The sequence below is a fragment of the Oncorhynchus gorbuscha genome, linkage group LG22, assembly GCF_021184085.1.
Source record: "Oncorhynchus gorbuscha isolate QuinsamMale2020 ecotype Even-year linkage group LG22, OgorEven_v1.0, whole genome shotgun sequence".
NCBI lineage: Eukaryota > Metazoa > Chordata > Actinopteri > Salmoniformes > Salmonidae > Oncorhynchus > Oncorhynchus gorbuscha.
In genome coordinates, this window is record NC_060194.1 from 8,120,272 (window position 1) to 8,141,526 (window position 21,255).

At 43.1% G+C, this 21,255-nt stretch overlaps 2 protein-coding genes across 2 annotated transcripts; both read right to left on the reverse strand.

Moving 5' to 3' along the window:
* Nucleotides 1-5,798: 5,798 nt before the first annotated feature.
* LOC124009882 (phosphoglucomutase-1-like) lies at nt 5,799-13,527 on the reverse strand. Its single transcript, XM_046322102.1, has 11 exons — nt 13,235-13,527; nt 12,311-12,473; nt 11,892-12,038; nt 9,401-9,526; nt 7,881-8,071; nt 7,536-7,690; nt 7,228-7,343; nt 6,986-7,121; nt 6,461-6,644; nt 6,232-6,366; nt 5,799-6,100 (listed from the first exon to the last, which is right to left on the reverse strand). The coding sequence occupies exons 1-11, from the start codon at nt 13,490-13,492 to the stop codon at nt 6,011-6,013; spliced, it is 1,701 nt and encodes a 566-aa protein (XP_046178058.1). The 5' UTR covers nt 13,493-13,527; the 3' UTR covers nt 5,799-6,010.
* Nucleotides 13,528-14,815: 1,288 nt separating this feature from the next.
* On the reverse strand, nt 14,816-18,276 carry LOC124009275 (angiopoietin-related protein 3-like). The gene is made up of 7 exons (XM_046320900.1): nt 17,654-18,276; nt 17,208-17,318; nt 16,967-17,090; nt 16,685-16,798; nt 16,508-16,603; nt 15,923-16,195; nt 14,816-15,712 (listed from the first exon to the last, which is right to left on the reverse strand). Exons 1-7 carry the CDS (start codon nt 18,167-18,169, stop codon nt 15,501-15,503), a joined length of 1,446 nt encoding a protein of 481 aa, XP_046176856.1. The 5' UTR covers nt 18,170-18,276; the 3' UTR covers nt 14,816-15,500.
* Nucleotides 18,277-21,255: the final 2,979 nt, after the last annotated feature.

Here is a 21,255-nt window from a genome sequence, read left to right on the forward strand (position 1 = left end):
CAACCTTGTTTTACTTCTCCAGATATAGTTTACAACTTTCTGAGATGTAGCCATTATTTACTATTTTACCCCTAGGGTTGCTGTACATAACTTTAACCCATTTTATAAGAGATTCCCCAAAATATTCTAGGCATTTATATATAAACTCCAGTCGTACTTTATCAAAAGCCTTTTCAAATTCAGCTATGAAAACCAGGCCTGGTGTCCCCGATATTTCATAGTATTCTTTTGTTTCCAGTACTTGTCTTATATTATCTCCACTGTATCGTCCATGTAAAAAACCTGTCTGATTAGGATGAATAATATCTGACAATACTTTTTTAATTCTATGCGCTATGATTTTTGCATCACATCACTGAAGTGTAAGAGGTCTCCAATTTTTTTAATGAACTGGATCTTTATATATACACCACTTGGGTCCTGTTTCATGAGATCATGAAATCAATGAGATCAGACCTTGTTGCGTGTCTGATAATCTACCATTTATATAGGAGTGGTTAAAACATGCTAATAATGGTCCTCTGGGTATATCAAAAAAAGGTTTAGTATACTTTCACAACTTCCATTGATATACTTTCACAACTTCCATTGATAGGGCAGAGACATGAGCATCTCGTCATTATATACAGAGCTCTGGTTTCAGCCTCTTGAGAATTGGAAATGAAAGTTGGCATGTGGACAGTGCTCTGTTAGGATGTTGGCTTCCCCTAAAGTAAATTGATGTTTTGCCCAAATTATATAATTCCTCCTGTCTAAATAAAAACATTCAAAATACTTCACCAGAGAGCATAACGTAACCACAGAGGATCATTAGCTTCTTTAAAAAAATGGCTGTAGATTGTTTCAAATCACAAGCATGGTAGGCCTATTTGGCAACCCCACACTTTGGGCAGCACATGTTGCAGTATGTCCAGTTGATTGAGTTGCGGCTGTCAGTGAAAAGCATCTAAAATATGTGTGAAGATAATGTTTCTTGAGTGTAATTTAAAATGTTGCAACAAGAAGGGGAGGGGTGTGTGGCATTTATCTCTCCAGAATGCATGCACTCAACTCTCCAAAATGTACTCGACTCTCTACCGGCAATTCATGCACATTCATTGTTTAATCTTAATTCATCCGTAATTTGGTTACTTGAATTTCTGTCAGTCATTTACCTGGTCTCCTGTGTACAAATGTAGGAAAGTGCTCATTTGGCAATGTCTGATTTCTGATTGTCTTAACTCTCCACGTCCACCACTAATAAACTGAGCTTCTCAGTCATTTTCTCTTCACTTCACATTTTAGACGAAGTCTATTTCTTTTTACATCAATTATGAATGATAGTTTGCGAATGATAGTTTCTTTCCAACACACCCGGCCTCGATAATCACGAAGCTTTAGTGTGAAAGAACAAAATATTATGATCTGATGATCCCATATATCCAGTGGAAACTTCATAAAAAAAACAGATGTCTGCCCCGAGCTCACTGCCACGGAAACCCGGAATAGGCTTTTTGATACAATTTTGCAAGTTCGCTAGCAACAGCTTCCGGCCGGACCCAGTTGATGATTTGATGCATTGTTGCACTTCACTAGCAATAGCTCAAGTCAAAGGGAGGCAGGGAGATGGAGTAGAAAGATGAATGTGATTGAAATTACCAGAATATCCACCGGGATATTTTCTGTTTTTATTTGTCTGCTTTAGGCCTATATATTTTACTTAGTTCACGATGGAAGTTGTAGGCCTACAGGCTATTTTTCTATTTCTTCAGCCACCAGTGTATCAATGAGGCTGGTGCTCTCATCTTAGTAGAATTTAAACTGTTCAATTTGTAACATTTTACTTGAGATTTTTATGATTAACAAAGTGACAATGATTTTGAGAAACAAAAAAGTTATTATTGAAATGAAACTGTTCCACGAAAATGTGCATACCTGTTCTTTGAGTCCAACTGCACAGCTTGTCTGTTCCCTACAAGGGAACGGTCATAATGTACAATGGCCTGACTATCATCAGCAACAGAGCATTGACACCATTCAGTATGATATGGCATATGATAGCCTTAGTTATCTTACAATAGAATAGACTAGCGGCACAAGGCCCTTACCAGCGGTAAATCGGTTTGAAATGTATTTAAATGTCTTCTTTGGGGACCGACAGTGAAGCAACCAACACAATCTTCACAACAATAACCCCCCCCCCCAAATCAAAAATGTGTTGTTTATATCTCTTCAGCGATTTGGTTTCCAGATGCTAATTGTTGCTATAGCATTCTCAACTCGTGAGTATTCAAATAAACTCTGTCCCAAATGGAATCTCAAGTAGCCTTTTACAGTGATGGATTACAGTGATGGATACAAAAGATCTGATTTGAGGTCCGCTCAACAGGTGTTTCACGTCAGAAACACGTGTTGAATTCTCATATGCATTGGCTCACTACATCATGAGTGTGTATAAAGAAAAGGGGACTGAGCCTCAAAAACGTCAATGTTTCTGAAGAGCCCTAATTTCAGAATGAGCAGTAGCTCTGTTGGTGTTGGAGCATGTGGAGGGGTCAGAGAGAGTTTGATCGAGAGCCAAGAGACTGAAGCTGCTGAGACGACCCACAAACAGATGAGCGGCCAGATCCTCCCCCTTCCCCTGAGATCTGAAGTAGATGAGACATGGTAGTCGAGCAGAAGATGGAGCTGAGTGTCAGCAAGTCTGAGCTAAAGAACATGGAGGCCAGACTGAAGGACAAGGAGGACCAGGCAAAGGACCAACGATTTGAGCTTTGATTTGCCAAGAAGGAAGTGGAGTAGGGAGTAGGAAGGAAGTAGAGAGAGAACGCAGCCCAAGCAGCTGTACTGTCAGCCAATGGAAGCCAGACTGAGAGTCAGTGAGCAGGATGTAAAGGAGCAGAAAAAGGAGTTGACATCACTTAGAGAGAAGGTGAGCATCACCAAGACTGAACTACAGCTCCAGAAGAACAAGGTGGAGGAGCTGGAGGGAGAGAATGCAGCCCTGAAGGCCAGAGTGACAGCCAATGAGAGGGAGATGGAGGAGCCGAAGAGGGAGAAAAGACAGACCAAAGGTGGCCTTCTCTGTTGGTTTGATTGATTCAGGAATTGTAGGACCATTCATTATTGAAACCCAACAAGAGAGTCATCACCAACATTGGCACGGCCTACAACCAAATTACAGGTCACTTAGAAGCACCAGTGTGAATATTCTACTACTTCAGATTCACTGCCTGGGGATACCGCAATTTGCAACGAGTAAGCCTGGGAGTAAGCCTGTAGCACAAATGACCAAAAAGTTGTGCATAATATTGTACACACTGACCATCAACATAATTATGTGCTGGAGCAGGGGGATGTGGTCTACATGAGTCTCCACTTAGGCATTGGGCTCTATGACAGTACTTGACAGGTTCAGGGAACAGAACCAGAAACTGTAATAGGAACAGAACCAGAACCTAGAACGAAATTGATCTATACTTTTCCGGAACCGAACCATTATTTTACAAGCATGGGAACGGGTTAATAATGTTATTTTACGTTACGGCAAAAAACGCAACGAAGTGCCTATGCAAAGCCCTAACGTAATTCCAATATCTGCCTGTCTGCCGGCTGAAAATCTTTGCCAGTGTGTGTATAGGCTACCTGCCCCTCCCCTCCCTCCGATGCATAGTCTACTGTAGCTACAGACGTTACAAGCATGATTCAGAAATTAGGGAGAGAGATTTTTGATAAGAGAAGAATAGATTCACTTTTTCAAAGCTAGTTAAGGTTACTATAGTTTTCACGTTTCACATTGGCTTTCTTATCAATAAAAAGGTAAGACGTGTTTTTATTTTGGTGGCGCTCTGCTCACACAAGGTTGTTAGCTAGCTAGCTCTGGTCTAGCTCTCAAACTCTGGTCGGAACAGCGGAACAGAACGAGAAAAGTTATGGTTCTGTTTAGAATGAAAGAATTGTACTTTTAGGGGTTTCCTGCTCTTCCTGATGAGAGGGGAGCACCGTACTGTAATGCTTTAAGGAGCTCCCCAGGGCCTCCTGAGTGGTGCAGTGGTTTAAGGCACTGCATCACTGCATCTGTCGCAGAGTCCAGGCTCCGTTCCTCTCTAACCAATAAAGAAGCATTTATAAAATACTGATAGGTGGAGGGGCTGGATCAGAGCATGTCAGCAGCCTCCGGGTTCACTGCTCCCTCCAGGACTGGGTTGGACAGCATGGTTAGGAGAGGGGACATAGGAGAGGAGACCAACATCAGAGTGCATACTATAGGTCTATGAACATTGTAAATAGTATTGCTTTTTATATACTAACCGCTGTTAATAAACACTTCTATGCGTTATTAGGGACAGACAAATCTGCGTAGGCTGACTCAAGGCACCAGAAGTGATTTGCAAGACAAACACTAGTGGAATTGCACAAGCAAAATGTAACTAACTGCAGTTCTATTGATTAAATAGAACATAGACATGAATATTTCCCTGCAAATGTTTGACCCTAGCTCTCTGGTGACTTTATTATATTTAAAAAATGTGCAGTAGTGTATTATGCTGAGTAGAATGCTGCTAATTGAGATGCTGGGGTTCCAATCGCTGCCCAGGCAGGGGATACATGGTCCTACCTGCGTCTTTGTCCACTTCAGCCAAAACAGATAGGGAAACAGTTTCCTTTTTATGACACTATCTTGGCAATAGATGAAGTATTGCTGACAACTCACCATTGGTGTCGAAGGGGACAGTGCTGAACTCGACAGTTGGGGGGACAGAGCTATAAGCCTCACTAAACTGTAACACCTTATAGAACAGAAAGATTCTACAAAAATAAAGTGTAGACACCATATATAGACACCAAGTGTAGACACCATATATAGACACCATAAAATCATCATCATCAGTAGCTGATCATCATCAACAATATACCTTTTGGGGGGATGCTCTGAACAATCCGTGCCATATCACACCTTCTGACAAGGTGTCCTTCAGTCCCTCCACTTTAGCCTCCCATTCAAGCAGGTTGTCACTCACTGGCTTTGCCTCCACCTCACAGGTTATTTGAAGGCGACATGAATACACACTTGTTCCAGTGAAAACGTTTTTACAAGCACACACAGGTAGGATGACCTAATATCTGAAGATATGATGGGTACAGAAAACATAGCTGCAAACAAAGTTAGACAAACTCACTGTCAGATCTGCTGTGTGCAGTTTTGAGGTAATGTTTTCGTTGCTACACAACTTGTCAACGGTATGTGGCAATATTTCCTACAACAAATGCATGCTTTCCATGATACAATATTGCATTGGAGCTAGGCACACTTGAACACATTCTTTACAAGATAACAATGGAGCAAGTTGATATGTTTCGAAGCTGTTGTCAGCCAATTTGGCGGGAAGAACTGCTTTGGATGGAGCCAGACAGCCGACAAATAGTCCTAGCCTAGGCTACATACTTCTCAACTTCACTTGATGTAGTGTATTTTTAAAACGACCCATTTATAGTACGGTAGTTCTAGATAGTATTACAGAAAGCGCTTAATCTTAAATCCCACTTTGAAGACAGAACAGGTATATCAATATTTCTGTATTGAAATAGTTTTGATATAAAGACCAAGGCCTTCTCATTACCGATTTATTGGGGAATTTCCCATGCTACTGTATGTAGACCTATACCATCTATGGCAGGGCTCTCCAACTCTCTGTTCCTAGACAGATACCCTCCTGTAGGGTTTTGGAGTGAATATCTACAGGACAGCAGCTCTCCAGGAACAAGGTTGGCTAGCCCTGATCGATGGGGATTTCACTAATGACACCAACAACTAAATACAAAGTTGAGAATGTTTTATTTTTGGTACAGTTCACTCTTTCTCAATTAATAAGAAGCTGAGTGGTGATAGTTGGGGTTGATCTGAAAGTACAAAATCGCACAAAGATGCTTTGGATGAAGGGTAAAATGACCATCTCAGGGAAGGTAGGATGGGGAAAAGACAGTGTAGTTTGAGGCTTTTATTAGGAAGGGCAGGGGTGGTAATGGATGATCATGTGATGACTGATGGGCCACTGCGGCCTGTCCTCTCATGAAGCTGTGAAACCTTCAGGGCTACGGTAACCAGGGGTTCCAGCATCACCTGGCACACACACACACACACACATAGTTAATACACTTAGCTACATGGCCATGATGATATTATTAGAAACACCACAGTTTGGTAAGTGAGATCTAATCTCTGAATCATCGTTTGCCTGGTCTTAGACTTACCTGTGGGTCTCGGAAGATCTTGTCAGGGTCTTTCTCATAGCTGTCGATGTAGACCCGAACTGTTGCCCCCATACTCCCTGTTCCACTGAGCCTGTAGATGATCCGGGAGCCATCTGTGAATATTATCCTCAGGCCCTGCAAGAGAGAGGAGATGAAGATGAATTAGTCCAGTGTGACATGTAGGTCCAATTCTGTGTCCACGCCCGAAATAGCCGCCTCCATTCCTCACTTGGTTTCTGCAGATGCGCCCGTCTACGGGATCCGTGTATTCAAAGTTGTCTGCCTTCTCCACCTGGTAGAGCTTCTCCCCCACAGCGAACCGCTGGCCCATAAAGGCCTTCCCCAGTATCCTCAGCTCCAGATCCTCCATCATCTGAATGGCTGCATCCAGGTCGACTTCCTCATAGTCATACCTGCCCAAGGCAGCACAGCAGAAGATGAAATGAGAGAAGCTTTGGCTACGTTGCTCACGTGTTTCCTCTTTCTGAGGCCAACCCATCTGTCACTGTCTAAGAGAATCACACTGCCACTTTTTGACACTTGCTTTCATATCATAATGTATTTTTTTTCCCAGCTTGATTTGATTTTTCCAGCGTGTTAAACAACTCTCGGTTTCACTCAGACTTGAGCAGTAGCCAGGCCTCACTACATCTCCCTGAGAAAGTCCGTGAAGATTCAGAAAAAAAAGATGTCTGCAATGATATGCTTTGACCACCAGAGGTCAGTACCGTGATTCACACTGTCCATTGCTCACTTGGTAAAGAAGTTCCTGCCAAACGTCTGCCAGTGGTCCTTTATGATATCCTCCACACTCTGCTTCCTCGTTGCCAGGATTGACAGCCATGCCAGCACGGCCCAAAGTCCATCCTTCTCACGGATATGGTCAGCGCCTGACATGATAGAAACAGTGTAGATTGCTTGAGGTTCTTGCAGCGTTTGCCACGTTTCTTGTAACTACAACATAGTTCCTGACATTTTGACTCACTGATGAGATACCTGTGCCGAAACTCTCTTCTCCGCACAGTGACAGCTTGCCTGCGTCCATCAGGTTGCCAAAGAACTTCCACCCCGTGGGGGTCTCATAAAGTTCAATCTTTGTTGCCCTGGCCACACTACGAAATACAGAGAAATGGGGGGATTTTGTTGTTTTGGTTATCATACATGATTATGGGTTATGATCATTCTGCACACATCTGTACATTCAACATTCAAGTTCGTTATCATTTGTTCATTGAGTAAGGATGAAATGCAGTAATGGTCAAAGGCTCATTTTCTCATTGGATAATGCCAGGCCGAGGCCTTACTTGTCCAGGGCAGCGCTGGTGGGCATGCTGCGGGCATAGCCTCTCACCCCTGTGTGCTGAAAGTAGGGGATGCTGAAGACATTGGCTGCGATGACAGCCACCGAGTCCGAGGGGTTGACGAAAAAGCCATGCTTACCCAGAATCATGCTACGGTCCTGGAAAACCAGACAGAGGTTAGAGGTCAGGCGACAAGAGAGAGGTCGTCATTGTAAATAAGAATGTGTTCTTAACTGGCTTGCCTACTTAATAAAGGTTAAGTTAAAAAAAAATCAAAAAGAGAGGGTTTAGCAGCATGGTGATCATTATTATAAAGACAGTCAAATTATTGTTTGATTTAGCACGCACACCGTCACCATCAAAGGCAGCTCCAAAATCGTACTGGCCACCCCTCATGGTCTCAACCAGGTCGGCTGCATAGGTGAGGTTGGGATCAGGGTGCTGGCCCCCAAAGTCTTGCAGGGGGACACAGTTAATGGCAGAGTTCGCAGGGGAGCCTAGCTCCTCACACAGTATCCTCTTCACATAGGGACCCATCACTGAGAAGTAGACAGAGGTACAGAGAGAGAGAGAGAGAGAGAGAGAGAGAGAGAGAGAGAGAGAGAGAGAGAGAGAGAGAGAGAGAGAGAGAGAGAGAGAGAGAGAGAGAGAGAGAGAGAGAGAGAGAGAGGAGAGAGAGAGAGAGGGAAGAGAGAGAGAGAGAGAGAGAGAGAGAGAGAGAGAGAGAGAGAGAGAGAGAGAGGGAGGGAGGGAGGGAGGGAGGGAGGGAGGGAGGGAGGGAGGGAGGGAGGGAGGGAGGGACAGAAAGAGGGATAGAGTCACGTTTAATAATAAACAGTTTAATGGGACAAGTGCCATGGGGTCCAAGAGACAGGATTAGAGAAATAGAGAATTTGAATTGGACAAGTCTCTAGTGCCTGATTTATAGTGTGGCTGTTGAAAGAGACTAGAATTAGGAGAATCGCAGTCTTTGACAGAGTAGAGAAACAGGATCAAGGTGTGGAATTCTGTAAGTGGGTTTTGGCGGTTATGGCGAAGACATGGCAAAGAATTTGAGAATTAAATAGTGATCGTTTGACACTGTGATGGGGACATTTGGGGAACCATAGTGATAGAGATTTTTGAGAATTGGAAGGAATTTTTTTTGAAAGAGTATCCTTTCTCTTAATGGATTATTTAATGATATTGACCCTCTTCCCAGTCCTGATAAAACATTTGGCAAGTACACTGTTAGCCCACATTTTAGATACCAGAGTATCCAATTACTCATCATCATCATAACTTTGGTCTCTCAATTTCAGAAGCTTTGAAGTCAGTTCAACATGCACACATCCTTGGGTTGACCGGCTGATTGCTCCACGCCACATAGACATTCACTTCTTATTGGAGAGAGGGAGTAGGAATGAACGTGGAACCTTGTTAAAATTCCATTCATGTCAAGATCTTCTGCGATTTGGCAGTCTAAGGACACCGGCTTTCCTGTGCAAAGGGGGGTCCCGCCTTTGGTTTCAGTGTTATCACAGGGGAGCTGTAACCCCTCTCTCCTTAAAGACTGGATCATGTAACAGATAGTGAGATACGACAGCTGAATTCTCCACTGGGCTTCTGCTCTCACAAATCGTGCTCTGCTCATCTTTACTGTGGCACCATGTGAGATTATATGAAACCTAAGCTATATATCAACATATGCGCTTGTGAAAACAGCATAACTATAGTATAGGTTTTGCTGTACTGTACATCTGAACAGAGCAGTCTTCTTCTTACCTCCTAATCTTGCAGAGCCAGTCGGGTGTGTCTCTGAATATTGCATATACTCCAACTACACGTCGACGTCGTAGCTGTGAAGTCTGGCACGCTAGATTACTAACCTCCATGCATGGCATCTAGCTGGATCTTGATGTGGTTCTCCCCAGACAGAAGCTCCTTCAGTGCAGCAAAGTCAAAGATGTTCCTTAGCATGTTGGCATAAGACTCGACCGAGTCCACTATCTCCACTGTGGCAAGACAAAGAATCCCTTCAGTTGTACATCTCAGTAAGCAAAGTAGGGAAACAATTCAAAGAATAAAAATAGAAGCAATGTTCAGCAGACAGATGAAGTCAACCCAGAAACTGTGTTGTTAAAAAGTCACATTGATCTTGCTCTGCAAACTTGGACTGTCGTGGTTTTCATTTGTTTTTATAGTGCAAAATTGTATTTAATTCTAATACGTGAGTTTTCTCTTATTGCCTACTCTAAAACAGTCAACAAGGAACCAAACATCCAGTTTATTTCTCCAGTTCTCTTGAGCTCCTTAAACTTGGCCCTGGGGCGGCAGGGTAGCCTAGTGGTTAGAGCGTTGGACTAGTAACCAAAAGGTTGCAAGTTCAAATCCCCCGAGCTGACAAGGTACAAATCTGTCGTTCTGCCCCTGAACAGGCAGTTAACCCACTGTTCCTAGGCCGTCATTGAAAATAAGAATTTGTTCTTAACTGACTTGCCTAGTTAAATAAAGGTTAAAAAAAATATTTAAAAAAACAAAACTTTGCCCCAAAAAAACATCTGGGTCAGATGGTTTAGACCCTTTCTTCTTTAAGGTTGCTGCCCCTATCATCGCCAAGCCTATGTCTGACCTTTTTAACCTCTCTGGGGAGGTTCCCATTGCTTGGAAGGTAGTTATGGTTTGTCCTTTATTTAAAGGGGGGAGATCAAGCTGATCCTAACTTTTATAGGCCTATTTATATTTTGCCCTGTTTATCAAAAGTGTTGGAAAAACTTGTAAATAATCAACTGACTGGCTTTCTTGATGTCTCTAGTATTCTCTCTGTTATGTAATATGGTTTCCACTCAAGTGGATGGATGTGTCACTGCAACCTTAAAGGTCCTCAATGATGTCACCATTTCCCTTGATTATAAGGAATGTTGTGCTGTTATTTTTATTGACTTGGCCAAAGCTCTTCATTGGCCAAAGCACATTTAATTCTTGTGAGCCGGCTAAGGAGTATTGATGTCTCTGAGGGGTCTTTGGCCTGGTTTGCTATCCTCCTCTATCAAAGACTGCAGTGTATAAGTCGGAACATCTGCTGTCTCAGCCACTGCCTGTCACCAAGGGCCTACCCCAAGGCTTGATCCTAGGCCCAACGCTCTTCCCAATTCACATCAACAACATAGCTCAGGCAGTAGCTCTTTCATCCATTTATATGCAGATGATACAGTCCTATACTCAGCTGGTACCTCCCTGGATGTTGTGTTAAATGCTCTACAACAAAGCTTTCTTAGTGTCCAACAAGCTTTCTCTGTCCTTAACCTTGTTCTGAACACCTCCAAAACAAAGGTCATGTTGTTTGGCAAGAAGAATGCCCCTCTCCCCACAGGTGTGATTACTACCTCTGAGGGTTTAGAGCTTGATGTAGTCACCTCATACAAGTACTTGGGAGTATGCCTAGACGGTACACTGTCCTTCTCTCAGCACATATCAAAGCTGCAGTCTAAAGTTAAATCTAGACTTGGATTCGTATTCGGTCCTCTTTCACCCCAGCTGCCAAATTAACCCTGATTCAGATGACCATCCAACCCATGCTAGATTACGGTGATGTAATTTATAGATCGGCAGGTAAGCGTGCTCTTGAGAGGCTAGCTGTACTTTACCATTCGGCCATCAGATTTGCCACCAATGCTCTTTATAAGATACATCACTGCACTCTATACTCTTCTGTAAACTCGTCATCTCTGTATACCCGTCGCAAGACCCCCTTCCTCCCCCCTATCTGAGATACCTACTGCAGCCCTCATCCTCCACATACAACGCCCGTTCTGCCAGTCACATTCTGTAAAGGTCCCCAAAGCACATACATCCCTGGGTTGCTCCTCTTTTCAGTTCGCTGCAGCTAGCGACTGGAACGAGCTGTAACAAACACTCAAACTGGACCGTTTTATCTCAATCTCTTCATTCAAAGACTCAATCATGGACACTCTTACTGACAGTTGTGGCTGTTTTGCGTGAAGTATTGTTGTCTCTACCTTCTTTCCCTTTGTGCTGTTGTCTGTGCCCAATAATGTTTGTACCATCTTTTGTGCTGCTATCATGTTGTGTTCCTACCATGCTGTGTTGTCATGTGTTGCTGCCTTGCTACGTTGTTGTCTTAGGTCTCTCTTTTTGTAGTGTTGTGTTGTCTCTCTTGTCGTGATCTGTGTTTTGTCCAATATTATTATTATAATGTTTTAATCCTAGTCCCTATCCCCGCAGGAGGCCTTTTGCCTTTTGGTAGGCCGTCATTGTCAATAAGAATTTGTTCTTGCCTGACTTGCCTAGTTAAATAAAGGTTAAATCAAAATAAACACAATTCTCATGTCAGGTTATGAGTGATGTGTTTGTGCTCACCTGTGAAGGGTTTGAACTTGTTCTCCAGATCAAACGTCTGTTTGCTCAGGGTAGCCAAGTCTACCCGGATCTCTGGGCAGATGGCATACTCCTCTATGGTTCTGCTGATCTGGAAGATTCTGTTGGTGACCGCATCCTGGGCTGGGCCTGGATTGGGTCAAACAGAAGCAAGACGTAATGCTGTAGTATCCTCTGAATACACATTCAACTTCATGTCTTGTGTTACACAAGGGCACTCATTTGTGTTGATCTTAATTGTGCTGCTCTAATCTTTTCAATTGTTAATATAGACTGAAATGGTATCAACTGTGTCAAATATCTGCATCACTGAGCACGATACGTGTGAAATGTCTCTATCTCATTTTGTAACACTCTTGGCTAACCCTTTCCTCCTATTCCCTCTTCTCTAGTTACAGTACCTCCATTAGCAGTGTTGAACTTGATGCCAAAGTCTCCTTCGCGTCCCCCAGGGTTGTGACTGGCTGTGAGGACGATACCGCCGATGGCCTTGTACTTTCTGATCACACAGGAAACCGCTGGCGTGGACATGATCCCATGATGACCAATCACGAGCCGTCCAACCTGCCAAGATGACACAGGTCAGTTGTGTATGTTTTGGCAGGGGTGTTGTAAAGTTGACTTTCAGGTTAGCGCATCTGTCGCGGTTACATATTTGAGCAGTTATTTTGAAACAAGCCACTATCGCTTGGAGTTGAACACGTTTTATGACTGAAAGCCTCACGTTGACGGTATAGATTTCATTTGATTCCATATTTACTTCTGGAGAAGTCCATAAGCTATGGTTGCTGGTGGTTATACTTAGGACGGCCGTAGAAATGACAGCGGTGGAAACACATTAGGTGCAGGTGTCATCATGTGCAACTTCCTTTTAATCCCCCTAAAAATACCCCCATCTGCAAAAGCGTCCGAGGTTCTCTAATTTATGACCCAGCACCTCGGGGCCACATTAGTGCTGGCACTGGGACAACAACAAAGCTAGTTTAAATACACATCTATTTCAAGACAGTGAGTCCTTAGTTAAGAAAGTCTGTTTTCAATACCAACTTCGAATAAGTATTCAACAACTGTGATAAACGTGGCATATGTAGACAGTCTTTCTTAAAACAGCATGTGATTCAAAGAAATAAAACAACCAGTTGTTCATTTGTTAATTTCATCCAGGCCTATTTTCAGACACCTTTAATCCGTTACTAATGTTTGCATGCCCTGGATAGGCCACGTGGTGTCAAATAGGTAACACCACCAACCAGTGATTTGGAAAAGGTGACACTGATACACAGTCGCCCACGTAGTGACAGGTTACAGTGACAGGTAACACTGACCCCATTCGCAGCTGCCATCTGAACAATGACCTCGATGGCTGTTTGATTGAAGTAGCGTCCGTCTCCCCCAACTACCATTGTGGACCCCTGGCGGTCTAGCAGATCGATGGAGGAATATATACTCTGGACGAAGTTCTGAAGGTAGTTCCTTTTGGACTGGAAGACAAACACCTTCTTTCTCAGACCACTAGTACCTGGTCTCTGATCTGGGTAAGGGGCTGTGGGTAGAGTCAGAACTTGCAGTGGACTATCATCCATTGTTTCAATGTGGTACAAAAACAAAACAACAAAAAACAAGGTGGTGTAGATGTGATCCCCTGACAGTTAAAAAGGGTGTACAGGCGTAGCGGGAGGGAAAAGTCTTAGCCACTCCCAGTATTTCACCGGCTGGTAGGGGGTAGTTATGGGTCCAAAAATAAACCAGGCAGGCTAATGTGTGTGCAGAGACAGATGGTAACTGAAGACGCTCCTTAGTTTGCACATTTACAGGGGGATCACTGTCAGGGCTGCAGCAGACCCTGTGTGGTCCTTCCAGGCAGTAGGTGGGAGTGCCATGGGGTTTAGGCTCTGTACTCTGCAGCTATGCTGACAATGATATTTGAGAGGTGGATGTTGTCTCCAAGTAAGAGATTCCCCGAGCACTGATTCCGGGGTCAGTTTTGATTTGAATTGACTTGCTGATGCACAGGATTGAGATGTGGTGGTAATACTAGTTGCTGACCAGTGTGAAAGGTCAACTTCTTCTCTGAGAGTAGAATGCATTGCCGCTTCATCGGGGTAATGTCGGATATTGTTTTGCTAGTGCTGCATCGCCAACATTACGGGGGTCTTGGTCTTTCTTTCCACTTGTCTTGTGACCCTCCAGTCAGACAAAACAATATTTCCAGTTGAAAGTTGATTTAAAGTACAGGTGCACAATTTTGGGGGGGACAAACTACTTGTGCTATAGGGATCTGCTGCCCCACGATGTCCTCTCATTAGCTTGGTAAGAAAATATCAATTCTAGGTCTGATTTCAACAGAGGTCGTTGAGATATCGGCTATTTCTTTCAGGTCAAGGCTGAACAGTGTATACAGGGGAAGTACCTGTCGGACACTCACCATGTTGTCATACCCTCACCGAAGGCCATCTCTGTGTTTACATAAAGGGGCCAACTTGTTCGAGCCACTCCTGGCACTTTGTGTCATTGCGAAACAAGACACGAAGTACAAGGAGAGGAGTGTTAGCTAAATAGACTGGTACCCAGGCTAAACTTATTCTGCCAATCATGACACTCCCACCCCTCCCATAACCTCTGATAAGTCCATTCAAGTACATTTTAATTGAGTAGTAATAATACACTGTGTAAAGGCTTGAATAGAGAGGGGTTTTAGGGTACAGTATATTTACAGGTATAGCTACTAACGGCTGTAGATAGACGTGGACATAGATAGGCATATGGACATTCCAATCTTTGAACTGGATAGCCATGTTTCTGCTGATTAGCTAATTAGAAATCAAATGATTTGTGCTAGTCTTTCGGCATAGTCGAAATACCGTTGTAGTCTTTCGAGGGTAATTATTCAGAACCACACCCAGAAGTGTCATAAATATGATTTATTTTCCAGAACTGTAAAAATGTGACAAGTAACAAAAATACAGTATATACAGTACAGATGTGCTGAGAGACAATGTGACTAAGATCCTGGTGATAACTGCTGTCATTAAGGTGGATGCCTGTGTGCTGTCCATCCAATTCCTCACCACTTCATACCTGGTTAAATTCAGACTTAAGACCTGCACGTTTAACACAAATTTGACATGAAAGAACTATGTATGTTTTGCATATTTACGAGGTTTGTGCACAGATCACAGGTATGAATACCGCCCACCATTCATTCATAGTTTCCAATGCTTAAACAAGAACTCTCTAGGATTCCACAAATGCATGTAAGAATAGGAGGATGTTATCAATCAATTTAGCCCAAAAATTAGAACTCTAAACCTGAGTATAAAAATGTTTAACAATTCATTTGGTTCCTTGTGTCCCAAAGCCTTCAATGCTGAAGAGGAGAAGTGAGTTCTTTTTAGATTAGCTATAAGATAAACAGTGGCTTAGAGTCTATTTAATCAACGTGGTCTCACTGTGCAGTCGACAGAAGAGACCTGACTAAACTGGCCTCCTAAATCTCCTTAAAGGCCTTGTTGTCAGGGACTGTCAGTCACATGTATCTTTGCCAAAGCTTGGTCAATGTCTTATTTCTGTCCATACGTCTTGTGTTTGTTCTCAGCGGAAGTTGCCTGTTTCTGAGGAGGTTGAGGTGGCTGTAGTGGTGGGGGTGGAGCGAATGGAGATCTGGGTGGATCGGAGGTAGTAGGAGGCCCCTCTGGTGGGCTTCCAGTGGATTCCCCTCCTACACTCTGAACGTCCCTTGGATCTCACGTGGATGTATCTCCCATTCAGATTGGTGTCTCCACAAGCGTTGAACCACCAGCCACCTGCGAAAGCCCAGAGGATTAGTTCAACTTGATGCTGGTGTGAAAAACAGCAAACTCCATTCAAACTAATGTTCCATCAAACCATATTCTTCATAAATTAGATGAAAATCTTTCAATACATAATTTAATTCAGAACAAAACCTGTACTTGAGCCTTACCATAAACCATGCATCCATAAAATGTTGTCCTCCCCAGTCCCCACTACTGTACCTGTGTAGGTGTAAGCGCAGTGTGAGTCTTCAAGGTTGTCATTGTCCCGGTCCTTAGTGGAGAACTTCATACCGGTATGGTTGCTCATTGCATCAGGCAGATTTCCGGATGCCTGTGAGAGGTGGATAGTATAGTGGGCCTCTGGTCCATCCAGAGAGAAGTTGTATTCGATGAAGCGTTTGCCCTGTTTCCAGTCCTCCAGTTGGATGTTCAGGAAAGAGTCACCTTGACTAGCCAGGGAGTGGACCTTCTTCAGACCCAGCCAGAACTCCCCTGGTAACACAGACAAATCAACAAGGCTCAGTGCTGTACACACACACACACACACACACACACACACACACACACACACACACACACACACACACACACACACACACACACACACACACACACACACACACACACACACACACACACACACACACACACACACACACACACACACACACACACACACACACACACACACACACACACACACAGGCACATGAGGTGATGACAGCAATAAAAGCTCTGAGTACTCTGGCCTGGTGCACTGGTCATGAGAAAATACACGTTGCACCTCACAACTCGATCACTCACCTTGAAAGTCTCCAAATCCGTTTTCAAACTTCTCCCAATTCTGATCGAAATTCACGGACCCATCCTTCCTTCTCTGGATTATAGTAGCCCCTCCATCTGCAGAAAGGAAATAGGAAATGCTTCATCGATAAAAATACATTAGTACACAGCATTGGCGCTACTCATTGTCTGTCTTACCTTGATCCATGTCACAGTAGGCCATGAAGGGCTCGGATTGGTTAGGCTTGATGGTGTACATTCCACTGGCTCTCTCGCCCCTGGTAAATAGCTCACAGCAGTCTGATGGGAGATCTGTAGCACACAACCACACTCACAGTCAATCAGCAGCACTAAGGGGTGATGGATCAATCCCTCAAACATTGTGTTTTGTAGGGCCCCTAAAACGGTAACTGTTGCCAAAGAATGAGCTAAAGGGAATACAAATCAACAAATGATCATGACTCTTTTAAGCCACCTTACCTGTCATGTCGAAGCTGCCATTTGCAGAGGTGTTGGTCAGATACCCAGTGAGGTCTGGCGTGACAGACTGGAAGTTGTCAGATGGTTTCTCAATGGTCTCTTGCATGGAAGGGTTATAGGTGAGCTAAAAATGTGAAGGAATAATATTGTGCTATAAAAATGTAGTCAATTGCCTGCTGTCATGATTGGAAGACTGTAAGGCTCAAGCTACATCATTTGTTTGCACTATGGCAGCAACTACCTTCTCCTCCAGAGTCTTGATCTTGCTCCTCTGCTGAACAAGCTGGTCGCTCTGCTCTCTCACAGCCTTCAGCAGCTCAGCAATGCTTCTCTCCTGGGTGTGGATCACATCCTGAGGGACACGTGATTGGACAGGATAATTTCTCCAGACATATTTATCATTGGGTACAATATGTCTATCTGGTAGTATTGTGCTGTTACACTTCAAGAAAAATGGAGTAGGCTAATCGCTACTGTGTGTAAAAGAACCAAAGGCGACTTTAGTTAATTTACCTTCTTGAGGTTTTTTTGAAGTGACTGAAAATCATGTAAAAATTCCCCGTAAACTTTACCAATATTCTACATGGAAATTTTGTGAGTTTTTTGAGAATGTTAATCAGCTTTAACCCCATGCTCAATTCAAAACAGCATTTCCCCATGGGTTAAGGTCGGTTTGGGGTGACTCACCTTCAGTGTGCTGATCTCAGCCAGCTGCTCGGCGGGCACCAGGCCCTGAGACAGGCCGCTCAATTTCTCCTCCAGCCCGCCCACCTTGCTTTGAAGCTGGCTACGCTCCTGCAGTATGCTCTCCACCTTGGAGTTGATCTCCAGCGATAGGCTCTTGATCTCCTCGTTGTTGGCCTTGAGTACTACCGTAGTCTTCTTCAACTCCTCCTCTTCCCCCTTGATCTCGCTGGCCAGCACAGAGAGCTGGTTGAAGGAGTGGTCGAATATGTTGAGTTTCTGGAAGATGTCATTGATCTGGCCCTTGGTCTTGTGGACGAAGTCCCTGAGGCTGTGGCCAAGCTGGAGGAGACCATTGGCCAGGAGACGCACGTCGTCCAGAGCGGCGAAGCGGGAGCGGGCCTCGACGGCGGGAACCTGAAGGAGGGGAGGGTCTTCGGACATGGGCTCCTCCTTGCTGCAGAGGACCATTGTCCAAGAAGCCACAAGTACGAACATAAATGTTAGCGTTAGCTTCATGATGTTGGTTGTTTCTGTCTTTATACCGTCTCGTGTTGTTGGTAGAGCTGGCCAGCCGGCCACTTTGAGTCCCCTCTTCCCTTGAAAAGACGCCACAGGACACAGTAATGGGAAACTATATAGGTTGCCTTGGATGAGGTAGATTATTAACTGACTTAGTCTCAACTGAATTTGCTTCTGCAAATATGGCTGCAGCATCCAGGAGTCCAGTTTACAAAAGAGCTTAACCCTTTGATTATAGGCTTTGTTTGAAATGACTGGAGTCAGTTATTTCAGTTATGTCAGTCTTCTATTCTGAAATTCCAAACAAAAGAACTGAGTGGGCAGCTGTGTGTGATGCAATCAATTGGAATGTTCAGTTCAAAACACATTGGTGTGCCAGCCTGGTACCAGCAGCCACCAACAAATGGCTATTCCAAAATGTCCACTTCAGTGTCCCAGTCGGTGAATCATCATGGAATGCCCAAAAAAATTGTTGTTGGTTCTCAATGGTGGGGCCAAAGTCCCAAAATATATTTGCACTTGGAACAGTGTGCATTATTATCAACAACATCTGTGCATAAAATGTTATATCTGATTTGAGTTTATTTTCTTCCTTTGTATAGACATTCATATCATTCAAGTTTGGAGAGTCGCAGGTAATGAAGGGTCTGTTTGTCTCTCTCAGTGAAAGAGTTACTAATGAGGCTGGGTTGTAAACTTCTGATGACCCAGTTTACACATTATATTGATTGTGTAACATGTCCTACAGGTGTAGGATCTTAATTGTATCACTATTTTGTTGCTGAGAAATGTCCTGCGCCACAGGAAATGCAGATGAGCTTCAAGATGTACATAAATTCAATGACAACCCACACTAAAACAGTTATATTAACATTGCTGCACTTTTCATGTATCCTCATTTTGACCAGCTAATAGCCTAACCACAGATCAAGAAACATTATTGACAAAATGTTAAAATCCTGTTGCTGCCGGATAATTTTGCTACGACAATACAGGTGTAATTAAGATCCTACATTGTCCTATAGTTGTGCAATATTTTGTTTAAGCTATTTTTTTACCCGAGAAAAGGTCAATGATGTATAACTAAGGTTGGAAATGTAAGCAATGTAAATATTTTAATGGCAGCCCTCTGCAATGACTGAGAATGTACGGTCAACATTTCACTCTGAGATCACCGTGACATATTTTTGGTGCGTCTGATTAAATCCCCATGGAAGCATATCAGAGTTGCGGACATTCCTTTCTACTTGTGCATCTATCCTACAAAATTTGGTAATCATTCCTACTGATACAGCTGATACTGCTACATGTATAGTAGAGGTGATATCCCAGCTAGCACACAACATTCTGAGAACCATATATTTCTTAGAGCTTGACTAATTCCATGGACAGAGAACATAATATCATAGCTTCTAATCTCACTGATGCCGTGCCACAATAAAAAAGATATGTGTTTGCATGATTACTGCCTAAGCAAATGCTTTCCATGTGTCCTATCTGTGCTTGAAACATCTCAGTGTAAGGTTAATGGAAGTTATTCAAAACCCTCAAAATAACCTAGAATTCACATTCTCAGAGCGTTAATAAAACCTCTCAGGAAAACTTTTAATGAACCAGATAAAAACGTTCTCAGAACCTCCCTGCAACCTAAAAAATAAATGTTCCAAGAACAGGTGTAATTTTCACTTCTGTTCTCAAAACAATTAAAAAACATTTAACATTCATGTTATTAAACATATGGCTTCTGTTCCCACAACCAATGTGAAACCAAAAACAAACGTTCCCACAACTTCCAAAGATCCAAATGTGCTAGCTGGGTAGTGTGTGATTCTCTTTATTTTTATACAGTTTATTCTTCCTTAGTCAGCATCTCCACAAACATTTTTGGGTGTGTATCAGATCATGCTTTTTAATAGTAAGAACCCCAAGAACATTAAGCACAATTGGCTATGCAAAATGGATGTCCTATGTAGTTGCACCGCAAAAATAACAGGACACGCATTAAAAGTAATGGTTGCCTTGGTTGTCAACAGTCTTTTGGTTGTTGTCGTCTTTTGACTGTGGAACCAAAGGAATACAAAAAATACAAAAAGGCAACGAGTATGATGCTGTGAACTATTTACAAAAATATACAGTATACAAGTAGGACCAGATGACCATATTATATCACTGCAACGCATTTCGACCAAACAGGTCTTACTCAAGCAGCATCTGACCAACCAAAGGTCAGTGATGCAGAAACCTAAGGTAGAAAAGGCTGAGTGGAGTTCCCACATTCGTGTTTTAGCGGCAAAGGAAGCTGGATTGAATTAGCTGTATCCCTGAAAACCACATGCTTCCAGTTGTTGGCAGCTCCGCTAAGGGTGGTGATGCAGGAGCAGCTACTCACCCCAATCAGGGTGGAATTTTGTCAACATTTGTAAAGCGTCGCAACTATACAGTGTAGCCATTTTGCATAGCTAATTGTGGTCTTGCGTTCTGTAAACAGTAAATTAGGCTTCAAAATTGACTCGTTGAGAAAAACCTGATTTGACCAATTGAACTTTAAGAGGTTTTGAAAGGTTTTGAACTCCCTTTGTTATTGGTCTATTAATCAATTTACCGTATGATGATGTCACCATTGAAAGCCGAATCTCTCGTCCATGCAAACCTGCTGATTAGAAAGTCCTGCGTAGACTGTATTATCAACCAGCAACTATTAGGAAATAACACTGATCACATTTACAGTGTTATTCACACGGTTACAGTGTTAGTTTCATCAGAATTTTGACTGCACTGGGCCTAAAGATTCAGTAAGTTTGACAGTTGATAACTAGTTGTTTTCCTTTAACTGTATGTGGCCAGGAAATGGGCACGCTATTTGAGTGTACAGGGGAATTTTACACAGAGACAGGTGAATATTACATGTATTTGATCCTTGACATATAAACTCAGCAAAAAAAGAAACGTCCGCCCACTGTCAACTGAGTTTATTTTCAGCAAACTTAACATGTGTAAATATTTGTATGAACATATCAAGATTCAACAACAGACATATAAACTTAACAAGTTCCACAGACATGTGACTAACAGAAATGGAATAA